This window comes from Strix aluco, chromosome 4 (genome assembly GCF_031877795.1).
Source record: "Strix aluco isolate bStrAlu1 chromosome 4, bStrAlu1.hap1, whole genome shotgun sequence".
In the NCBI taxonomy this organism is placed as follows: Eukaryota; Metazoa; Chordata; class Aves; order Strigiformes; family Strigidae; genus Strix; species Strix aluco.
In genome coordinates this window covers 2,155,750-2,174,691 of record NC_133934.1, presented here as the reverse complement: position 1 = coordinate 2,174,691, position 18,942 = coordinate 2,155,750, and the positions used below count along the sequence as shown (strand labels likewise).

At 56.8% G+C, this 18,942-nt stretch overlaps 1 protein-coding gene across 3 annotated transcripts in view; it reads right to left on the bottom strand.

The window, feature by feature from the left end:
* The window catches only part of ADAM33 (ADAM metallopeptidase domain 33), a 30,535-nt gene that overhangs the window by 9,913 nt on the left and 1,680 nt on the right, over window positions 1-18,942 (bottom strand). For all 3 annotated transcript variants that reach the window (XM_074821773.1, XM_074821774.1, XM_074821775.1), the window contains exons 2-13: window positions 17,611-17,693; window positions 10,230-10,306; window positions 6,694-6,769; window positions 6,131-6,207; window positions 5,381-5,567; window positions 4,891-4,956; window positions 4,711-4,782; window positions 4,084-4,250; window positions 3,886-3,970; window positions 3,024-3,166; window positions 579-756; window positions 132-221 (exon numbers count right to left, since the gene is read on the bottom strand). In XM_074821773.1, the coding sequence (XP_074677874.1) occupies window positions 132-221; window positions 579-756; window positions 3,024-3,166; window positions 3,886-3,970; window positions 4,084-4,250; window positions 4,711-4,782; window positions 4,891-4,956; window positions 5,381-5,567; window positions 6,131-6,207; window positions 6,694-6,769; window positions 10,230-10,306; window positions 17,611-17,693 (1,301 nt within the window). The remainder of the gene's footprint in view (window positions 1-131; window positions 222-578; window positions 757-3,023; window positions 3,167-3,885; window positions 3,971-4,083; window positions 4,251-4,710; window positions 4,783-4,890; window positions 4,957-5,380; window positions 5,568-6,130; window positions 6,208-6,693; window positions 6,770-10,229; window positions 10,307-17,610; window positions 17,694-18,942) is intronic.

The window sequence follows — 18,942 nt, the reverse complement described above, 5'->3', positions numbered from 1 at the left end:
AACCCTCATTTGGCACCAGGGGGTTTGACCTTCTGGACATGAGTCCCAAGGGAATGGTGGGTGCCATTTCTCCTTGCTCAGCTCATGGGCAGGTGGGGGGGGCACGGTGGGGAGCACGGTGGGGGACTTACCTTGCAGCTCTGGCAGCAGTCGCCATGGGCACATTGGGCCCCCGCCTTCAGCGTGCAGTTGTGCGCATTGCAGCATGGGTTGGTGCACTCCTGCATGGGGAGAAGACACCACCATGATCAGCGAGTCCATCCCTTCCCCATGGCTGCCCTCAGCCCCTTCTCCACTCACTGCTCTTCTCATTTTGCCAACGGGAAAACTGAGGCACGAGGGGAATGAGGAAGACCTGAGCACTCTAGGGCAAAATCAAGAAGAAAGCCAGCACCAGGTTAAATGGATTTAGGAAGGTGGGACTGGGCAAAGCCCTTGGGATGGAGTCCCTATGGTCACCAGCAAACCTCTTTCCCTTGGAAATACCCTTCTCCACATGGTCCATGTCCTGCCACCCAGCAGCTGAGCTGAGCTGCAACAGACTCTGTGGGAAAGCAATGCAACACCCAGCACCGTACCTCCACCTCCCCGCAGTCACAGTCTTCTCCTTCCTCCAGAAAGCCGTTGCCACATTTCCGTCCCACCACCAGGTCCTTGGTGTCGGGCAGGTTGAAGAGACACATGCCACCTCCCTTCTGGAAGTAGTTCTCCAGCTGCCTCTTGCTGCAGGAGCTGAACACGCGAGGGAAGGGGTGTCTGCGCAGGGGACAGATGGGGAGGGATGGGAACCAGGGCGATCAGGGCCAGGAGAAGGTGGAAAACCACAGTCAGAGCTGGGAAATAAGGACATGGGCAAACTGGCACAAACCCTTCCAAGAGCAGAAGCCACCATCAGCCAGATGCATCAAGACCGCTAACATCTCCCACTCCAGCTTGCACGGCTGAGTACCAGACTAACAACCAGGAGACACCACACTGAGCCCAAATATTTTCCAGAATGGGATGGGGTGGACAAGCAGAGCTGCTCTACACCACCCCCAGAGCATCAGCCCTCCAGCAAGAGGCCTCTTGGAGACTGGAGACCCCCATGGCCAAGGAGCACCCACGCCTGCAAGCTCTGCCAGCTTGATGCTGGTGGAGGTGTCACCTCTGTGCCTTGCTCCTCTGCACCTGGGACACCCCAGACCCCCCCGTCCTAACCTCAAGGCGGGTCTCCACATCTGCAGCGACTGCTCAGGATGTCTGCTAAATATGTGCCTGCTATCACTGAACCGCTGATGGGAAATACCCGTTTGGGGCTATTTAAATACACCTGAGGGTGAAATGGAGAAAAATCCTCTAAAAAATTAAAGAAAAAGGGAAAAGAAACACCAAAAAAAAAATTATTAAATCATTCAGAAGGCCTGAGCAGTAAAAAAATAAAAATCAGAGCCTACAACATGTAAGGTCATTTCTCTAACAGCCTAACTGGTCTGTCCCATAAGAAGCTGGAGAGAAATGGTGATTTTGTAGAGAAGCTCTGAGCATGGTTCTATATTTTTGCACAAGTTTGTGGGTTTTTTGTGTGTGATGTACTAAGAAGGAGGAAGCAGAGAGTAAGAGTTGTGCACTGTCCTTTGCTTCGGTGCTTGTTTCATTTCCTCCTGTCGTTGAAAAAAGTTTTATTTCATATTAGAACATCTCATTTCCGAGATGACACAGAGGGGTTTTTTTAAAAGTATTTTTGAAGTCGAGGGGAAATCTCTTGAGCTGTAAGGAAAGCTGTAAATCCATGCAAGTTATGGGAGGGTGAGCAAGTAAATGTACCAAATAAGCTGATTCATGAACGTGCAAATAGGGATAGGTGGAAGACAGTCAAAAACGTGTTTTCTGACCACGTGGGGAAAAAAAATATTTCGGTAAAAATAAGAAGGAAGAAATGTCACGGGGAGACATCAGCTCAGAGAGCTTTGCCTGCGGGGGTGAGCAGGGGCACAGCTGAGCTACAGCATCTGCTACTGCTTTGCACCATTGCATCCAGACCTGGTGGGTGGGGGCAGGATAATTAATTAGTAGTATAACTGAACAAACAAGTGCACAACTGCCTCATCCTGGAAAGCCGGTGCTTTTCCCCACCACAATCCACCTAGGCAGAGACTAAACCCCACGGGGTCAGCGCCATGGTCTGACAGCCCCAAGAGCCACGGGAAAACAGCCTGGGGACACCCTGACACCGCATCGTGGGTTTTGACTGTTATTTATTAATTGAAAGAGTGAGTGGGTTCAAATAATGGAGAATAAACAGCTGCTTTTCTGCAGTGCAGGGAAATCTGGGATGACTGTATTGTTGGGAGCTGGAAAACCCAACAAGAAAAGGACTTTGGAAGGGAAAGTGTCACCGACTGGCTGAATTTCATACAGATCTGTGCTTTGGGGTGAATTAAAGGGCAAAAGCACAGGAAAACAAACCCTGGCTGGATGCCAGAAGGCATGAAACGTAATGACTGCCACTCCGGAGCATCCCACATCCAGATTTAGTGGGGTTGGGGTAGGGGATGTGAGTTCACCCCACCACAGGCCCGTGTTGCTGTGAGTCCCACCAGCATAACAGGGGACTAGGCGCCCCATGGCCCTCCAATCTTACAATAAAGAATAATTTCATTGTGCCAAGGTGTGGGTTAGCACAAGAAAAATGCCTTGAATTCCTGTAACGTGTCTACCAGATAACATCCATTTGCTTCCACCCCTGGCTCTTTTGGGATGGGGCTGCTACCCCTCTGCTACCCTCTCCTACCCCTTGGAGACCACGAGCCCTGCCTGCTCCTGAGCCCCAGGATGTGCTTGCTCCAGGGAATTGGGATGTGCAAGGCAAACGGGGAGGAGGGCAACTAGCCAAGTTCCCCCTTTGCAACAGGGTACCACACCCACAATGGTGCCTTGCAGGACAGGACCTCCTCCCCACTCCCCAGCACCCCCAGCTGCAAACAGCACCCACAACCTTCTGGGAAGCTCAGGGGCCACATCCCATCCCCACTGCCACTTACCCTGTGGCTGCTGCCATGACACAGCCGCCTTGCTCCGGGGTGGCCTCCACGCAGCAGCCCGTGCTGTCATGGCTCATGCCAAAATTGTGGCCAATTTCGTGGGCCATAGTGGCGGCTGCTCCAATGGGCTGCTCCGAGTGGTCCTGCATAGGGGTGGGGGATGCATCAGCACAGCAGCCAGGAGCGATGGAGAGGGGTGATCCGACAGCAGGGAATGGGGTTAGGGTGATGGAGGGATCACAACATCCCTGGGATTGCAACTGGATCCCATGGGAGGGACAGAGAAAGGGATGGAGGATGATTCATGGCAGAAGTGGGGGTTTGGTCTCCTAAAAGTCCCACACAGAACTGTTGAGAAGCTCTTTTGCCAGTCCCAACTGCTGAAAACCTGGGGCCTTGGAAGGTACAGCCCAAAACCCAGAAACCTCGGTGCCTCACAACAGCACCCTACCTAGGGACCACAGGTCACCAGGGCCACCATCACCCCATCAGGAGGAGGAGAAGAGTTATGTGGGGTGATGACCCTACAAAACCAGAGATCACAAGCAGGGAACAAACAGGGGCTATTCAATATGAGGGGCAGAAGCAACGCAGGAGATCCCAGCACTGCTGCTAGCTGCAACCTGGGGGTGTACATGGGGCAGAAGACCTTTAAACCAGCCCTTTCCCACCCTCCTTAGTACTTGGCCAACATCTGAGAGGGGTGAGGGGATATCAGAAGCATCATCCCCTCTCAGGCTGCATCCCAAGACCAACCCCAGATGGCTGGTCCTCCAAGCCCATGAAGAACCCCAGCAAGACAGGGTGGCAATGGGGTCCCCCAGTCTGGGAGGAGCAGCAGGGACTCCCATGCCCCTCTTACCACACTGACGCCTCCAGAGTTATCCACACTACACATCCCCTCCAGCGGGGCCATACCGATGGTTGTCCCCCTGAAGGTCTTCCCCCTGCCCAGGAAGGAGAACGGAGGGGCAGTTAGCACCCCAGGGGTGGTTTGGAGACCCCAGTCCAAGCTGGGACCCCCCTGCTCCAACACCCCCAGGTCCACAGGGGTGCTCACGTCAGCAGCTGGGCGTTGTCGTGCTTCTTGCGTGACCTCAGCGCCTTCTTCCACTGCAGAAAGGACCAGAGCGTGGCATTGGCATCGCTGGTCACGGCACACTGGTCCCGCTCTGTCCACACCTCCAGGCCGATCAGGGCCACCTTGATATTCAGCGACCTGTAAAACTGCAGGGAGGGGACAGGGATGGAGAGGACGGGGACTGGCATTTGCTGTACATCCTTCATCCCCACCACAGCATTTCAGCTGGTGGGTCTCCATGCTTTCCCTCCAGCTGGGTGACTTGGGGACACATTTGTCCCAATCCACCTGCAAGCATGAGCTGTACAAACACAGGTGTAGGCACAGGAGCCAGTCAGGGTGGCACAACACCACCCATCAGCTGACAATGCCTAAAAGGCAAAACATTTTCCACCACGTGCTCATATCTGTCATCTAAACTCCTAGCCTTAGTGACATGGGGACAGTCCCTGAGGGCCACCACCAGGGTGGCCCCAAGCTCAGGTGCTTCTACATGTGCTTTCAATGATGGAGGTAGTCACAAGACAGAGGTGGTCACAAGATGGAGGTGGTCACAAGATGGAGGTGGTCACAAGGGACCAGCAGGTCCCTCTTGTTGGCCATTACCTTGTCCACATAGTTTGCGATCTCCACGATGCGCTGCTTGGTGTGGCCCAGGTTGAGGTTCTGGTTCCTGTACTGCAGAGAGATGGGGATGGGGAAGGGTCACCAGAGGAAAAGCAGGGAGGGAGACAGAGAGGGGTCCCAGCATTTCGGCAGGGGACCAGACGCCCCCACAGCACTCACCAGTGTGTGATCAGCAACGATGAAGAGCTCCATGTACTTCATGGTTCTCCAAGCATCTCTCTTCGCCTGCAAGACAGAAGCAAGGCTCAGAGGAGTGAAGGAGCGGGCAGCCCACAGTGCTGGGCATCTCAGGTTTCCCAGACACTGCTCAAGAAGGACAGCCGAGAGGGGAAACTGAGGCACAAGGCAACAAGGAAAATTTGTGTGGCTACAGTGCCATTCCCAAAGCCACCCTGCAGCATGTCCTACCCCGTACGGCGCAGCACTGGTACCCAACCCACACGTCCTCCCTTTGAGGTCTCCTGCCCAAACTCTAACCAGGTAAGCTGCCCACCCAGACCCCTCACACCTCATCTGCCTGCACAACCCTGCCCAGATGCCAGGGTGATGGGCACCCCGACACAAGCTGCAGGCATCTAGCAGGGGTGCAGAGAGCCCCACTCCCAGCCCTCTGCCCCTCCATGAGCAAAGGACCCCAGGATGGATTTACCCGGTGGTGCACCGGCTGGAAGAGCCGAGCGATGTCAGCGATGGTGCTCCCAAAATCGTCACTGTGGCCGCAGGTCCCGCCCTGGATGGGCAAGTGCTCTGCTCGGTGGATGATGTGGTGGCCTGGCTCAGGGGTCCCCAAAGGTTTCAGGTAGTAGCTGGCATTGCTGCTCAGCACTATCAGGCCCCTGGCAATGGAGAGCAGTCCCCGATGGCTCCTGTGGTGCTTTCATTCTGTCTCCCCCAGCCCCTGCTGAGGCCCCACAGGTTCACTGCACCTCAGCTTGGTCCATACCCGGGGTGGGGGCAGAGACAAGAGATGGGGGTCTTTGTCAGTACAACCCTATGAGCTAATATATCCTTAGCACTAAAACCTCTGTGCCGGTCAGATCACGTGAACGCAGGATGGCAGCTGGTGGTTGCAACGGGGTGATGCTCAATTCTGGGGTACCTGCTGTGGAGTGGTGGGTCTAGCTAGCTTCCTCCAGAGATGAATTTCCTTGAAGGCAGCTTGTGCTGCCAGAAAAAGGGCCTCTCCCCCTCCCTGCCCACTCCCGGGGTGGGGTGAAGGATGGGAGAAGGGGAGAGGTGGCAAATCAGCCCTGTGAAGCATCTGGAGCTGGACTTTCAGGACCATCGGTGTTGCTCCAAGGGGTCCCCAGAGGGGGTCCTTGCAGAGAGGAAGGGGGCAGCCAGATCCATCCCCCTCTTCACCAGCCCCACAACCCCCCCGCCCTGCACATTTCCATACCGTATTCCCGAGCAGGTACTGAGGACAACCCAGGAGCCACTGTAGCCCCGGACGTGCCCATGGTAGTAGCAATGGTCCTGGAGAGAGGCGATGGAACCCTCTGTTAGAAACCCCCACACAGCACTGGGCAGTGACAAACCCCATGTGCTCAGCCCCAAAAACCACCCATTTTGCATTTCCCAGCCAGACGAGGGGTGTCCCCTCTGCACCAGGGAACGGGAGGGACGGAGCCAGGAGGCTGCCAGCTCCAGTAGTTCAGCCCAGGACACAGACAGCCCCGCGCCCAGCTCGGCGTGTTGGAAGGGTGACAAAAAGCCGGTGGGGGGATGTCGGGGAGAGCGAGAGCTGCTCGAGCCCGGCGCTGCCTGTGTTTATTTCCCGAGGTGCTGTATCGCGGCCAAGAGATACAGGAGCCACGTGTTGCTGCATTCCTCCCCCGACAGGCGCCGGGGATGCTGCCAGCGAAAACACCGCGCCTCATCCTGGTGGGGCTCTGGCTTCGTCCCAAGTGCCAAGGCACCCCGAAAAGCAGAGATGAGCTACGTCCATCCCCCAGCACCCACCGTGTGGTTGGGAGTCACCATCACAGGCTTCCCGTCCGTGGTGTAGTGTGTCTCAGTGTAGCCCGGCGCCAGCAGCCTGAAGAGAGAGGGGAGAGGGGTGAGGACCCTCTTGCTGCTCTGGGTGTCCTGGCACAGGGACACTGAGCCTCTGTGTCCAGCCCTGGGCAGCCACTCAGGGCTGAGCCATCAGCATGGTCCCCCTTCCCTGCCCCCCTTTGCAAAGCTTTGGGCAGCGGAGCTGGCAGTGCGGCCATCACCGCTGCCTCAGGGCTGGTCCCCAACAAGCAGTTGCCCATGGCCAGTGGGACATGAATTGCAGCCCAACGTCCCCCTTTGTGTCTCAGCCCATTCTGCTCCAAGGTCCCACTGGTCTGGGACAGGGGACCTGCATCAGAGGAGCCCAGCTGCCCACCCACCTCTGGCTCAGGGGCCACCTCATCACCCCCGAGGATGAGCAGCCGGGCAGGGTGACAGCTTCTCCATCAGCGCCAAAGCCCCCTTGGGACTATCAACATCCAGCATCCCACTGGCAGAAGAAGGGGAGAAGTATTCGGGGTCCAGCTGAGAACACGGGAGGTTTGGGGTCTCCAACACAGCCAATCCCTCCAGCCCCAGGCATGTCACTTCACCTCACTCATGGCACAGCGAGGGTAATGCTCCTGATGCAACACCCCAGCAACAGAGTCGGGGGGGGGGTCCCCAAAAAAACAGAGCTGATCATGAGAAAGCTCAGGTTGCTTTTAGCAAAACCTGCACCCCTCTGCCTTCAACCCATGTGCCTCAGCTTCCCCTCAGTTGCCAGCCAACACCCACCAAAGCCAGTCCCAGGGCCGCCCGTGTCGCAGCCCCATCTTGTGATGACAAATTGTTTCCTGCCGTGGGGAAGAGCCAGAACTGAGCTTGCAACCAGCAAGTGCAAGGGCCTGGGGGTCCCAGGGAGCAGACGGGAGGGATTCAGAGCAAAATGACCCCACGGGTGGTGGGAGAGAAGAGAAAGGAATAGAGGTTTCCCACACCGCTGAAGGCTGCACAGCCTTGCCCAGATGCCAGGGTGATGGGCGCTCCACCACAAGCTTGCAGGCACTGTGGGGACAGCAGGTCTCCCAAGGGACAGCACACATGCAGGGGTCTTGGCCACCCAAAGAAGGAGAAAGCAGGGCTGGGTTTACCCCTGCTGACAGTTTGGCCCTTTATTTGTGGGGTTTGGCCCTGTCCCAGAGGTTTTATTCTGCAGCAGAGGAAAATAAACCAAGCAGCCAGCCCCAGAATAGCCCTCCCGCCTCTTGGTTTCTATTTTGCAACTAGTTTGGCCCCAAAAATGTCGCTGTGGGCATGTTCCTGCCTTCCTAGCCTGCCTGTGAGTGGGTGCCTGGCACCAGTAACTCCAGTTACAGCAGAGAAAGGAGACAGCAGCTCAGCCTGGTTCCTGGAAAGGGACCCGTGGGCAGCTTGGCAAGACAAGTGTCCGGCCAGTGCGGGGGCAGACGGGCAGCTGCCCATGCAGGATGGGGACAGGGATGGGGACAGGTCAGCTGAGGACAGCAGAGAGGCAAAAACCTCCATTCTATCCCTGGGGAACAGGGAGAACTGGGAGGGTTGAGCCAATCCCCCATCCAGGGGCACAGTGAGACCCACCCAGGGGCACAGTGAGTCCCAGCACAGCTCAGACCACTGGGATGTCCTCTCCAGGGCAGGCCAAGGTCCAGGAGTGCCGGGGAAGGAAGGGCGAGGAGATGTGTATTTTCCTCCAGCTCAAGGGAAGGCCTTGTTGGAAAACACCACAAAGGATGGTTTTGGAGGCCAACCACATCTCCCAGTACCAGAAAAAAAGAAGATTTGAGGTCTAGCATGGCCTCACTGGCCCATGAGCTACCAGGTCTAAGGCAGCCCTGTTAGCTGGCACAAGGCAGCAGCTTAGACAGCCAGGGCTGTATTGGTCTCCTCAGTAGACCAGTACAGCCAGTCTTGGGTGTCGTGGACTACCCTGGGTGCCATATGGACTGCCTTGGGTGCCATGGATGGTCTTGGGTGACATGGATGGTCCTGGGTGCCATGTCTTGGGTGTCATAGACCGTCCTGGGTGTCATGGACTGCACTGGGTGTCACAGATGTTCTTGGATGCCACATAATAACCTGGGTGCCAGGAATGATCTTGAGTGCCATGGACTATCACAAGTGCCACAAGGTGTCTTGGGTGCCACGGATGGTCTGGTGTGCTATGGATGCTCTTTGATGCCATGGAAAGTCCTGGGTGCCACAGACAGTCCTGAGTGTCATGGACAGTTCTGGGTTCCACAAATGCTTTTGGGTGCCATGGATGATCCCCAGTACCATGGATTGTCCTGGGTGCTCTGCTCCCTTTTGCTGCCACCAACCCCCTCAATCTGCTGCACTCTGCCCTCATCCAGAGCTCAGCATCCTGCAATGCCCCACAATCCTCCAGTCCTGCCAGAGGCACCACAGCCACCAGGGATGCCCTTCACCCCTCCTGGCCACACTCATTTTCTGGCCACACTCATCCATCATGGCAAAGTGGAACCAAGCCAGAATTAGCGTCATGAGAAGACATGCAAACATCTCCAGGCCTGGTGCACCAGGCTAAGAAACAAGGCTAAGCTTTGCACATGAGCTTTCAACCCCCACTGCCAACCCCACCATTGACCACAGTCCTAAAAAACAACACACCAAAAGCTCCTCTGCAGGTCAGCAGGGCTGTATGGGGGACACAGTGGTGGCTGCTTTTGTAGACAAACAGCAGCAGGAAGAGGGATCTGCCAGGCATGAGCCTCCCCCAGCTGCTGGCAAGAAGCAGAAGTGGAAGCAGAAGCCCGTCCTGCAGAGATCAGCTTTCTACCCTGCTCCATCACGGGGCCGCCTGGCACTGGGAGGGACCTGAATGTGCAAGGGGACAAATGTCACAAGGTCTTGGGGAGAGGGGTAAGGAGAGCAGGGCAGGAGATGGAGATGATTGCTCTCCTTGCTCCAGCCCTGGCACGAGGGGATGCCAGGCTGGGTGAGCATCACAGGGACAGATGCTGCTGGTACCTGCATCCAAAGAAGGAGACCAGAAAGGCTTGAGCGAGGCTGCATGGCAAGGTCACCCAGGAATGGTGGCCAACCCCCAGAACAGACCAGCAGAAGAGCAGCAGAGGTTTCCAAATCACTGCCAGCAGTCAGCAGTGCCCACCATGAGACGCCTCCAAAGACCTCACAGGATCAGCCCACCCAGCAGGACAGCAGCCCACCCTGCTGAGCCTCCGCTTGGCACATCTCCATCCCCTAAGCACCCCACCTCGTCTTCACCTGTGCTGCATCCTGCACTGCGGCATTGAGCCAAGGCTGTTTCATGCACAACACGGGTGTGGGCAGTGGAAAAAGGAACATTTCGGCCCAAACTGCCACATCAGCTGCAGCTGGCAGGAATCCACACCGAGCTGTCCCTTCCCCTGCAGGCAGGAGAGCCAGGACAGGGTGTCCAGGTGGGACCATGCCAGGGACATCCAACACCTTTCCCCAGCCCCAGACCCAACACTTACTGGTTCTTCTCCAGCACCAGGATGAGCTCTCTGCCCTCAGCCATCACAGCCACCTTTGCTCGGGCAGGCACTGGCACCTATGGAGGAAGCAAAGGAGGGACAGGGTTAGAAAAGACAGAGCCCAGGATGCTGCCTGCCTGTCCATCCCGCTGCCTGCCTGTACTATTGTAGGACCTACTGCTCTGTTAGCAACACAAAGGGCAGCAGGTGCAGTGGATTTTGAGCCCCATCGCTGTTTGGAAAAGCAGGAGTTGCTTTTCCAACTACAAAAACGCAGCAGGAGCAGTGAGCACACATGCCGCAGGGCAGGGGCGGGCATCAGTGGGGACTCAGGGGGGGGGCCAGGAGGTCCCTGAGCATCCCCAGTCACTCTGCAGGGGACATCCCCCACTGACATGCACCACCTCTCTCCTCCCAAAAGCTCAGTCCCTCCATTCAAGCTGGCAACAGACCATGGGGCACCTTGTGCTGTTCCCACCAGACACCATCTCCTCTGCCCATCCCTGTCCCCAGCACCTTCCTCTGCTCCCCAGCTCAGGGTGCATCCCACCCTCTCCTCTGTGGATCTGCTCCACCTACTCCATCCCCTGCCGCAAGCCCGTGGAAGGTGAGAAATAAACCCTCCTGCTTGATTTCCCATGAATTCCCAGCCTAGCAGGGGATAAAAGAGGATTTGCACTGAGATTCACCCCACAAGGATGGGGTGAGACAGTAAGTCCCAACTCGGCTGGCAGCTTCCCCAGGGAAAGGCAACAAGGGAGAACCAAGACGGGATATGGGACAGGGAGCAGCACCATGAGCATCCTGAGCAGGGTCTCTGTGTGCTCCATCCCACCACGGCTCCATCCCACCGGTGATCCTGAGCCAGGGAAAAGGGTTTCATCCCCTGCAGAGGCTGGTCCCTGGTGGGGTCAGCACCTGCGTGCACCCTTGAGGAGTACGGAAATAAGTAGTAACCACCCAGGCACCGGATAAGGGCACCGTTAAAAATACTGCGGGGCAGCAAGAGGAAACAATTGACTCAGCTTCCCCAGGATGACAGTGGCTTTACTCACTCCCTCATTTTGGAGGGCGTTAAACAGGAACCCTACGCAGGGATCCACACCAGTACGGCTCATCTGTGTGTGACAGGATGGGCTGGAGGCCAGAAGTACTGCCCTCCTCTGATGTCCCAATGTCCCTTCCCTGGCTCCAGCCCTGGGGACACTAAAAGCATCACCCTGTCTCTTGTTTATGGCCCGGTCAGCGTGGGTGGCTCTGTCTCCCTTACTCGGTCCCTCCCCATCCATGATGGATGCAGGGAGCCCAGCGGGCTGCCAGCCCTCGGCCCCGAGCTCGGGATCCACTGCGGGGCCCCAGCACCCTGGCTGTGAGCTGGAGAGGTTTTCCCAGCTCTGGAGAGAAAGGGGAGAGGAAGGAGCCATCCCTGCACAGCTCTGGCTTGGGTTGCTCTTAACATCACGGGGTTTTACAGCCACTCATTAGGAATGCAGCAGGGCGGGGGCAAAGCTGGGTGATTCCCAGCTTTGGCTAAACCAGAGGTCAGATCCTGCTGTCCCCTCTCATTCTTATGGAGAGGGCCGGGAGGGCTTTGCTCCTTATGCAACCCAGTCCCCACCCCATGGGGAGACTGGGGGACCTTCAACCTGGTAGTCACCCCCCCCCCCCCAGGGACCATCATGCTTATAAGGGGCAGCATTACGGGACAAAGTATTTCAGGGTGCAGGGCAGCCAGGTACCAACACTGCTGCACCACAGACATGGGGTTTGTGCTCCCAGGATGGGTGTTCCTGCAGGTCCACCCCAAATTGAGCTCTAGGGATGGAGGCACCCTGTTAAGCTGCTCAAATTGGCCATGGGGATGCTTCTGACCCCAAGGAGACCTGTGGGTCTGAGTCCTTATGGCCCCATTTCCTGAGGGCAGGGAGGTGCCAGTTATCCCAGGGGGATGCAGTGACAGAGTCGGCCTGGTTGAGCCCCCCCTCCACCTCCAACAGTCTTCCCAGCTCCAAAAAAGGAGACCAGACACACTGCTTTAAAAAAAAAAAAAAAAAACAACAACCCAACAGCAAAGCGAGCTGAGTTCGAGGTCCTGCTGCTTCCCAGCGAGCCCCTTTGGCACAGCCATGGCCACGGCCATGGTCACAGCATGGCCACGGTCCCCCACTCCTGGCGAGGGGCCCTGTGTGATGCAGGGAGGAGGAGGAGGAAGCCAGGGCAGAGGGCTCCCCTCCTTCAGTGATGGTGGGAATGGGCTGTATTTTTAGAACATGATCTTATACAAACATCACTCCCTGGCCAAACATGGTCTGTACATTTTTCTTGCCGTTTCGCTTCTTTCCCCCTCTCACCCTCCCTTTTTTCAAGCCTGTTTCTCCCCGTCTCTGATCTCCCTAACACCCACTCCCCGCAGTCCACCTCCTCCTCCTCCTTCTCCCCAAGTCCCTGCCGGCTCCTTCTCGGTTTTAAATTCCCCAGCAATTACTCCCTGCCTCGACTTAAGGGCCTTTACTGGCAAAATGCTCTTTCCCAGCTGCCGTCTTAAAGGGACACGTGTTTGTACAGGGTTATCCCGGCATCCACAGCTCCCCATGCAAGGACCGGCCCGTCTCCCCGGCTGCTGAAGGCTGGAAAACAAACCGCTGCTAATGGGATCTGTGTCCGCCCCCTGCGAGGTGAGGCATTGCAAGCTCTCCCCTTCCCTGTGCCTCAGTTTCCCCTGAGAGCACATGGAGAGGCAGTGGGGAGCAGGGGACTGATCCTGGTTTCAGCTGGGATGGGCTGAAACCAGCTCAGTGTCTGGAGAAATGAATAGCAGGAAAAAGAGAGAGAAGGAGGGTGAGAGCACCACGCACACCAGGGAGGAGTCAAATAACCCAATTCTAAGGCCAGGAAAGGTTATTGCATTAATTAAACACTGATAATTTTGCCTTGAGCCTAACTGGCAGGCAGCTGGGTCCCCATGAGCTGCCTGCCAAGGTGTGGTGCACCAGGAATGAGTGGAGATCAGCACCTTCCTGGGCTCAGCATCATCCCAGGCTCCAGCACCTTCCCAGGTTCCAGCATCACCCAGGGCTCCAGCACCATCTCAGGTTCCAATATCATCCTGGGCTCCAGCATCACCCAGGGCTCCAGCACCATCCCAGGCTCCAGCATCATCTGGGGCTCCAGCATCTTCCCAGGCTCCTGCATCCTCCTGGGCTCCAGTGTCATCCCAGGCTCCAGCACCATCCAGGGCTCCAGCACCTTCTGGGCTCCAGCATTGTCCCAGGCTCCAGCATCATCCCAAGTTCCAATATCATCCTGGGCTTCAGCACCATCTGGGTCTCCAGCACCTTCCTGGGCTCCAGCATCTTCCTCCCCCACCCAACCACCACCACCTCCTCTCTCCAGCAGCCATGAAAAGGACGCACCAGTCCCTACCACAGGCTGCAGGAACCCCCTTCTCTCGGCCCTGGCTGCATGTGGAGGTGATGGCGCCTCTCCAGGCCATCCCAGTAAAGCCAGTCCCACCAGGGGCTGGGCTGGGAGAGGCAAAGAGCAGCTGGGATGAATCTGCCCTGGCTGGGACCCAGATCATGAGCAGCCCAGAAGACCCACTGGGCCGAGCTCAAGTCTGTTTTTCTTTTTCAATCCACTGATCAGGAACACCGCAGCGATGTTTGCAGAGGAGCTGAGGCCAAGAGCGATGCTCTTTGAGGGGAAAGATGATCTTTGTTTCCCCACAGCTCCTGGCCATCTTCCTTGCCCAGGCTCCCTCCTCACCCTTGCTGGAAAAGCTCTTGCTGCCCTGCAGGAGAGTGGCTCTCCCAGGAGCGGCCTCAGAGAGCACTGAGCCCCTTGGGAAATCACTAGTTAAGCCAAAATCCAAAAGCCAAGCTCAAATCACAGCCCGGCCATCTGCTCGGGCAGGTCCCATAAGCCCTGGTTTCCTAAGTAAGCACATGCAGGCCTGGATGTAAGGAGGAAGACAGGGATCGGAGGTACCAGGAGATGCTCCGTAGAGGATTTGGTGATGGGTTTTGCAGCTGGAGCATCATGGCTGAGCCAGGTCCTCGCCAGGCAGCTGGATCTGAGCAGCAGAGTTAAGGTTTGAAGAACACAGCCTGGGGACTGCCTTGTCCTAAATACACACCAGGATCGGGATCCAAGACCTCAAGGACAAACCTCTCACTCCAGTTGCTCGCTGGAAAAGAATCCTGGGGGCAGCCAGCTCCAGGGGAGTTGGAGGAACCAGGGCAATTCAGGCCCTGGAGGCAGAGGCAGGATTTTGGTTATTTTGAAGCCAACTTGGCTCAGGGACCACATCAGGGTTTGCTCAGTCCTGCCACACCTTGCAAAGGGAAAAGGGCTTCCCTGCAGGAAACAGATTGTGGGAGTGCGTGTCCTCGGCACCTGCAGCCCACCCCAAACCCTCTCCTCCCTTTCTCCTCCCTTCCTCCTCCAGAGCAGGACTGTGACCCCACACGTATGCGATGCTTCCTGGGGAGGGGCCCGGGGTATCACACCCTGACCGTGACCAGAGGGGATGCTCCAAGCGTTTGTCAGCAAGGAGGAATAGGATGGCCACATCCCACCCCCAGGACAGGGAGACACTGGCTGCTCCAGGGACCCAGCAGACGAGCCCGTGGTGTGGGGGGAAGCGGTGGGTGGAAGGATGCTCCATCGGTGCCAAGGTGTGTTCCCGCACAGGGACAGGGAGCCAGGAGAGACCCGGAGGGAGGTTGAGGGGCTCCTCTGCCTGGGTGCACCTCAGTCCTTGTGATTTATAGAATCTCAGACTGGTTGGGGTTGGACGGGACCTCAAAGATCATCCAGTGCCACCCCCCTGCCCTGGGCAGGGACACCTTCCACTAGCCCAGGTTGCCCAAAGCCCCGTCCAACCTGGCCTTGAACCCTTCCAGGGAGGGGGCAGCCACAGCTTCTCTGGGCAACCTGTGCCAGGGCGTCACCACCCTCATTGTAAAACATTTCTTCCTTATGTCCAGTCTAAAGGTGTTTTCTTTCAGTTTAAAACCATTGCAGTGAGAAACCATACTTGGGAAAAAGAAATAAGTCAGGGAACACCACAGGCAGCGTGACAGGCTGGGCGGGTCCCCAGGGTGGGGACAGGGGACTTCTGGGGCTAGATACTGGTGGAACGCCTGGGCCAGGATACTGGGCCCAACCTCCATTTCCAGCTCCGAAGGGCTGGAAAAGCCCACGGTCAGCTCCAGGAGCTTTCACTCTGTGCCCTGAGCTGGAGGGAAGGAGCGGGAGGAGGAGGATGCCAGCAGCAGTGGGGCAGGATCCCACCTCAAGCCAGTGGCAACGAGGGAGCTGTTTGCAATCAGGGTCCCCACGACCTCCTCCCCGGCCTCTCCAAAATCACTTCCATGTGTGTCGGGAGCCGTCAAGCCTGCAGGGAGTTCAGCCCCAAACAATAGGAGAGAGGAGGGTGTAGAGGGGGGAGGCAGGGTCCGCCCCCCCCAGCACCATGCCAGCCCGCACACGATGGGACCGCAGGGCCGCCGCCACCATCCTCCTCCTCCCTCGTCCCACTGGCTCGACCTTGCTCCTCGGGGAGGAGGGAAAGGAGACGCGGTGACATCCCCCAGGACCGTGACAGGGGCCACCCCGCAGCATCCCACCCGCTGCACAGAGAAGCAGCCCCCAGGGAAGGGACGGAGGAGCCTCAGGGCTGTCACCACACTTGAATCCGTCATTTCACACGCTCGGATGTTGTCTCCTTCGGGGCAGACTCCTGCTCCGAAAGCCAGCCCTGCCCAGACAGACAGAGCAGGCTGGCGGCAATCACATGGCTGTATTTATTTCCAGGATCTTTGCTAGAGGGCAGAAGGAGACAGGCCAGGGATGGGGCAGACTAAATTGATCCTAAAAATACACACATCAGCACTACCAGGGCAAAAAGGGCCGGTTTGGGGCTCTGCCCGCAAGCGAGGAGTCCACTCACCCCTACCCCGTCCTTTGGTTGCCACCGTCCTTCCCCCATGAAGCCTCCCTGCTCCCGGCTGCGACCACCCTCCCTCTCCTGGCCTTCCCCCCTCTCTGAGGAACAGGAGCCTCCTTGTTTTGGGCTGGCTGGAGCCAGCGGAGGCAGAGCAGATGCCAGGAAACACGCCGGGACCTTCCCAGCCACCCCGACCCTGGCCAGTGGCCGTCCCAGCCCTATGTCCCCCGTCACATGGATTTGCACCCACCCAGCACAATTTTGGGCAGCAGAGTGTGAGCAAAAGTATAAATAAACCTCCCGCTGCCACGCGTTCCCTGTCTCAAGTGCCCTCCAACCTAAATATAGAGTGATCCGGGGTTGCTGGAAAGGGAGGGGACATTTCTGCAGGCTGACCACAGCATCCCCAACACGATGGGCTGTTTCAGCTAACAGAGAAGCACAATTCCCAGCAGCCAGCACCGATGGGAGCGATGCTCACAATTCCCCTGGGAAAAGGCACCGTCCAGCCCCTCGGAGGAGTCAGAGCAGCACAAACTGGGAAGTGGGGTTGACTCCACCTTTGGTATCTCCTGCCTGGAGCAAGGAGGCCTCACTTGGAGGCACCTCAGGTGGCTTCAAAGCTGTGTCCTCAGCCCCTGCTCCAGGGAGATGCCACCAGAGAAGGTCACTCCCAGCACTGAATCTTCTCAGCAGCAAATCTGCTCATCCCCAAAACCCAACGGTTTCCCACAACCATCCACATCGGTGCTTGTTGTGCTGGGAAGCGATTTGATCCGCCCTGAAGGAGACCGCAGCCCCCGGAGCCCCTCCCAGCTGCTGGGTACGACCAGCTGCTGTGGCCGATGGGCAGCTGCGGAGTCGGTTGACCCCAGAGTTGGGCAAGGTGCCAAATTCAGGCAAGGGTCACCACAAGCACCTCATCAAGTGGATTTGGAGGCACTGGGGGTGGCGGGGAAGGTGCAACAGGCCAGCGGAGCAGCCCTGGGAAGAGATGTCCTCTCCTTCCCGCAGCCTGGGCCCAGCTTCTCCGCAGTCTTCCCAAGGACATTGCTCTTAAATCCCGCAGCACCTTCCCTTCAGCTAATACTGCTGGTCTGCCTACCCCAGCTAAAGCAGCACTGTGAGAAATTAGCTCCACCTCCTCCTTCTGAACTGCCCAGCTCCTTTCTGCTCACCCCACAGCTCTTGGCCATCCATCCTACTGCCCAATAGTTAAGATCACACTTAATTAACTCACTGTTGCATCCATCATCTGAATAGGGTGATGGGTCCATCATCTGTCCATCATCTGAACAGGGTGATGGGTCCATCATATCTACTCGACAAGGGACCTGAAATTCAACCTCTCATCCGAGTCCCACCATGAAGACCTCCAGGTGCAGGACCTGGCTGCACCATGCCCGGGGGAGGAACCGTCCCTGTCTTTACCTTTTCATCCAGGCTGACAGCTCGTCTGGTACGACCCCTGAGGAGCCAGTGTGGGGTGACCCGCTCTCCGTGGGATGGTGGCCCTGGGCAAGAGAAGACCTGGTGAGCACATGAACAGACCTTGCAAGCCCCCAAGAGCAGGAGCTCCTCCGCAGCCACATCAGGAGTGAAGTGGGAGAGCTGAGGACTCTGACCAACATCCAAGGCCACCTCTTGGGTGTTTCTGGGGGATGGACACCAGCATGACGCCAAAGCATCACCCCGTCCCCAGGCTAGCACCCTCATCACCGGCCCAGCCTCGCTCCTGGAAGCCTCCTGGGAGCATTGCTGCTCACTCAGGTCCCAAACCAGTGGCCTAAATCCCCTGAAACTCACCCTGGAGAAGCAGCTGGCACATGGGTGGCACCACCCTGGCCCCGCTCACATCCTGACTGTCACCAACCAGCCCACACAAACCCCAGGGAGCACCCCCAGAGCACCCCAGCACGGGGCGAGGGCAGGGGCTGCACAGGCAGCAGCACATCCTCCTGCCTGCTCCATTTCTCCTGAATTACACAAACAGCCTTTTTTATTTCCTTTTTTTTTTTTTTTCTTTTTTTGGCTTTATGCTTTTACACCATTGATTGTCGTCATTTACGGGATGGGGAAGCGTGGTTCGATCACCCAGAAATTGAGCCATCATCTTTCCAGCCAGAGCTGGGCTCGAGCAGAGGAGCTAAAAGAGCAGTACAAGCAATTCCTTGGCTCAATTAGCCACGGGCAGACTTTCTAAGATTTATTTTTTTCCCTGAAACAGTGTGGCTGTATTTGATTACAGCAGAGGGAGCAGCTACTGATGACTTAAGCCTGGACAACAACAGGAAAAAAACAAAAATCTGAAGATGCTGCAGAGAGGGGATGAAGTCTAGCAAAAATGTCAAGACTTGGACCACTTTGCCAAGCCAAATGTTGTCAGTGAAAGCTGGGATCTAGTAACCTTCCCCAGCAAAGGGCAAAGTTATTTACTAAGGGAGTGGAATAACAGGGCTGATGGCTTTATAATTTTATATGCTTGTTTTGGTTCCCCGTGCAATGATCTGGGGGGATTTGGCTTCAGGAAAGACAAAGTTATTGAAAAGTAAAAAGCAAAAAAGATGGAGTTGTTGGGAATTGCAGAGCGATTGTTTAACATGACGGAGCTACCCAGGCCGGCCACATCCCTCCCACCAGGGACGTGCCCGGCGCTATCACACGGTGGCATTTAATCAACTTTCATTATATATAGCATGTAATCAGATTCCGGGAATAACTGCAGATAAGGTGGTGGCAGGAGCCCAGTTTTCTTCTCCTCAC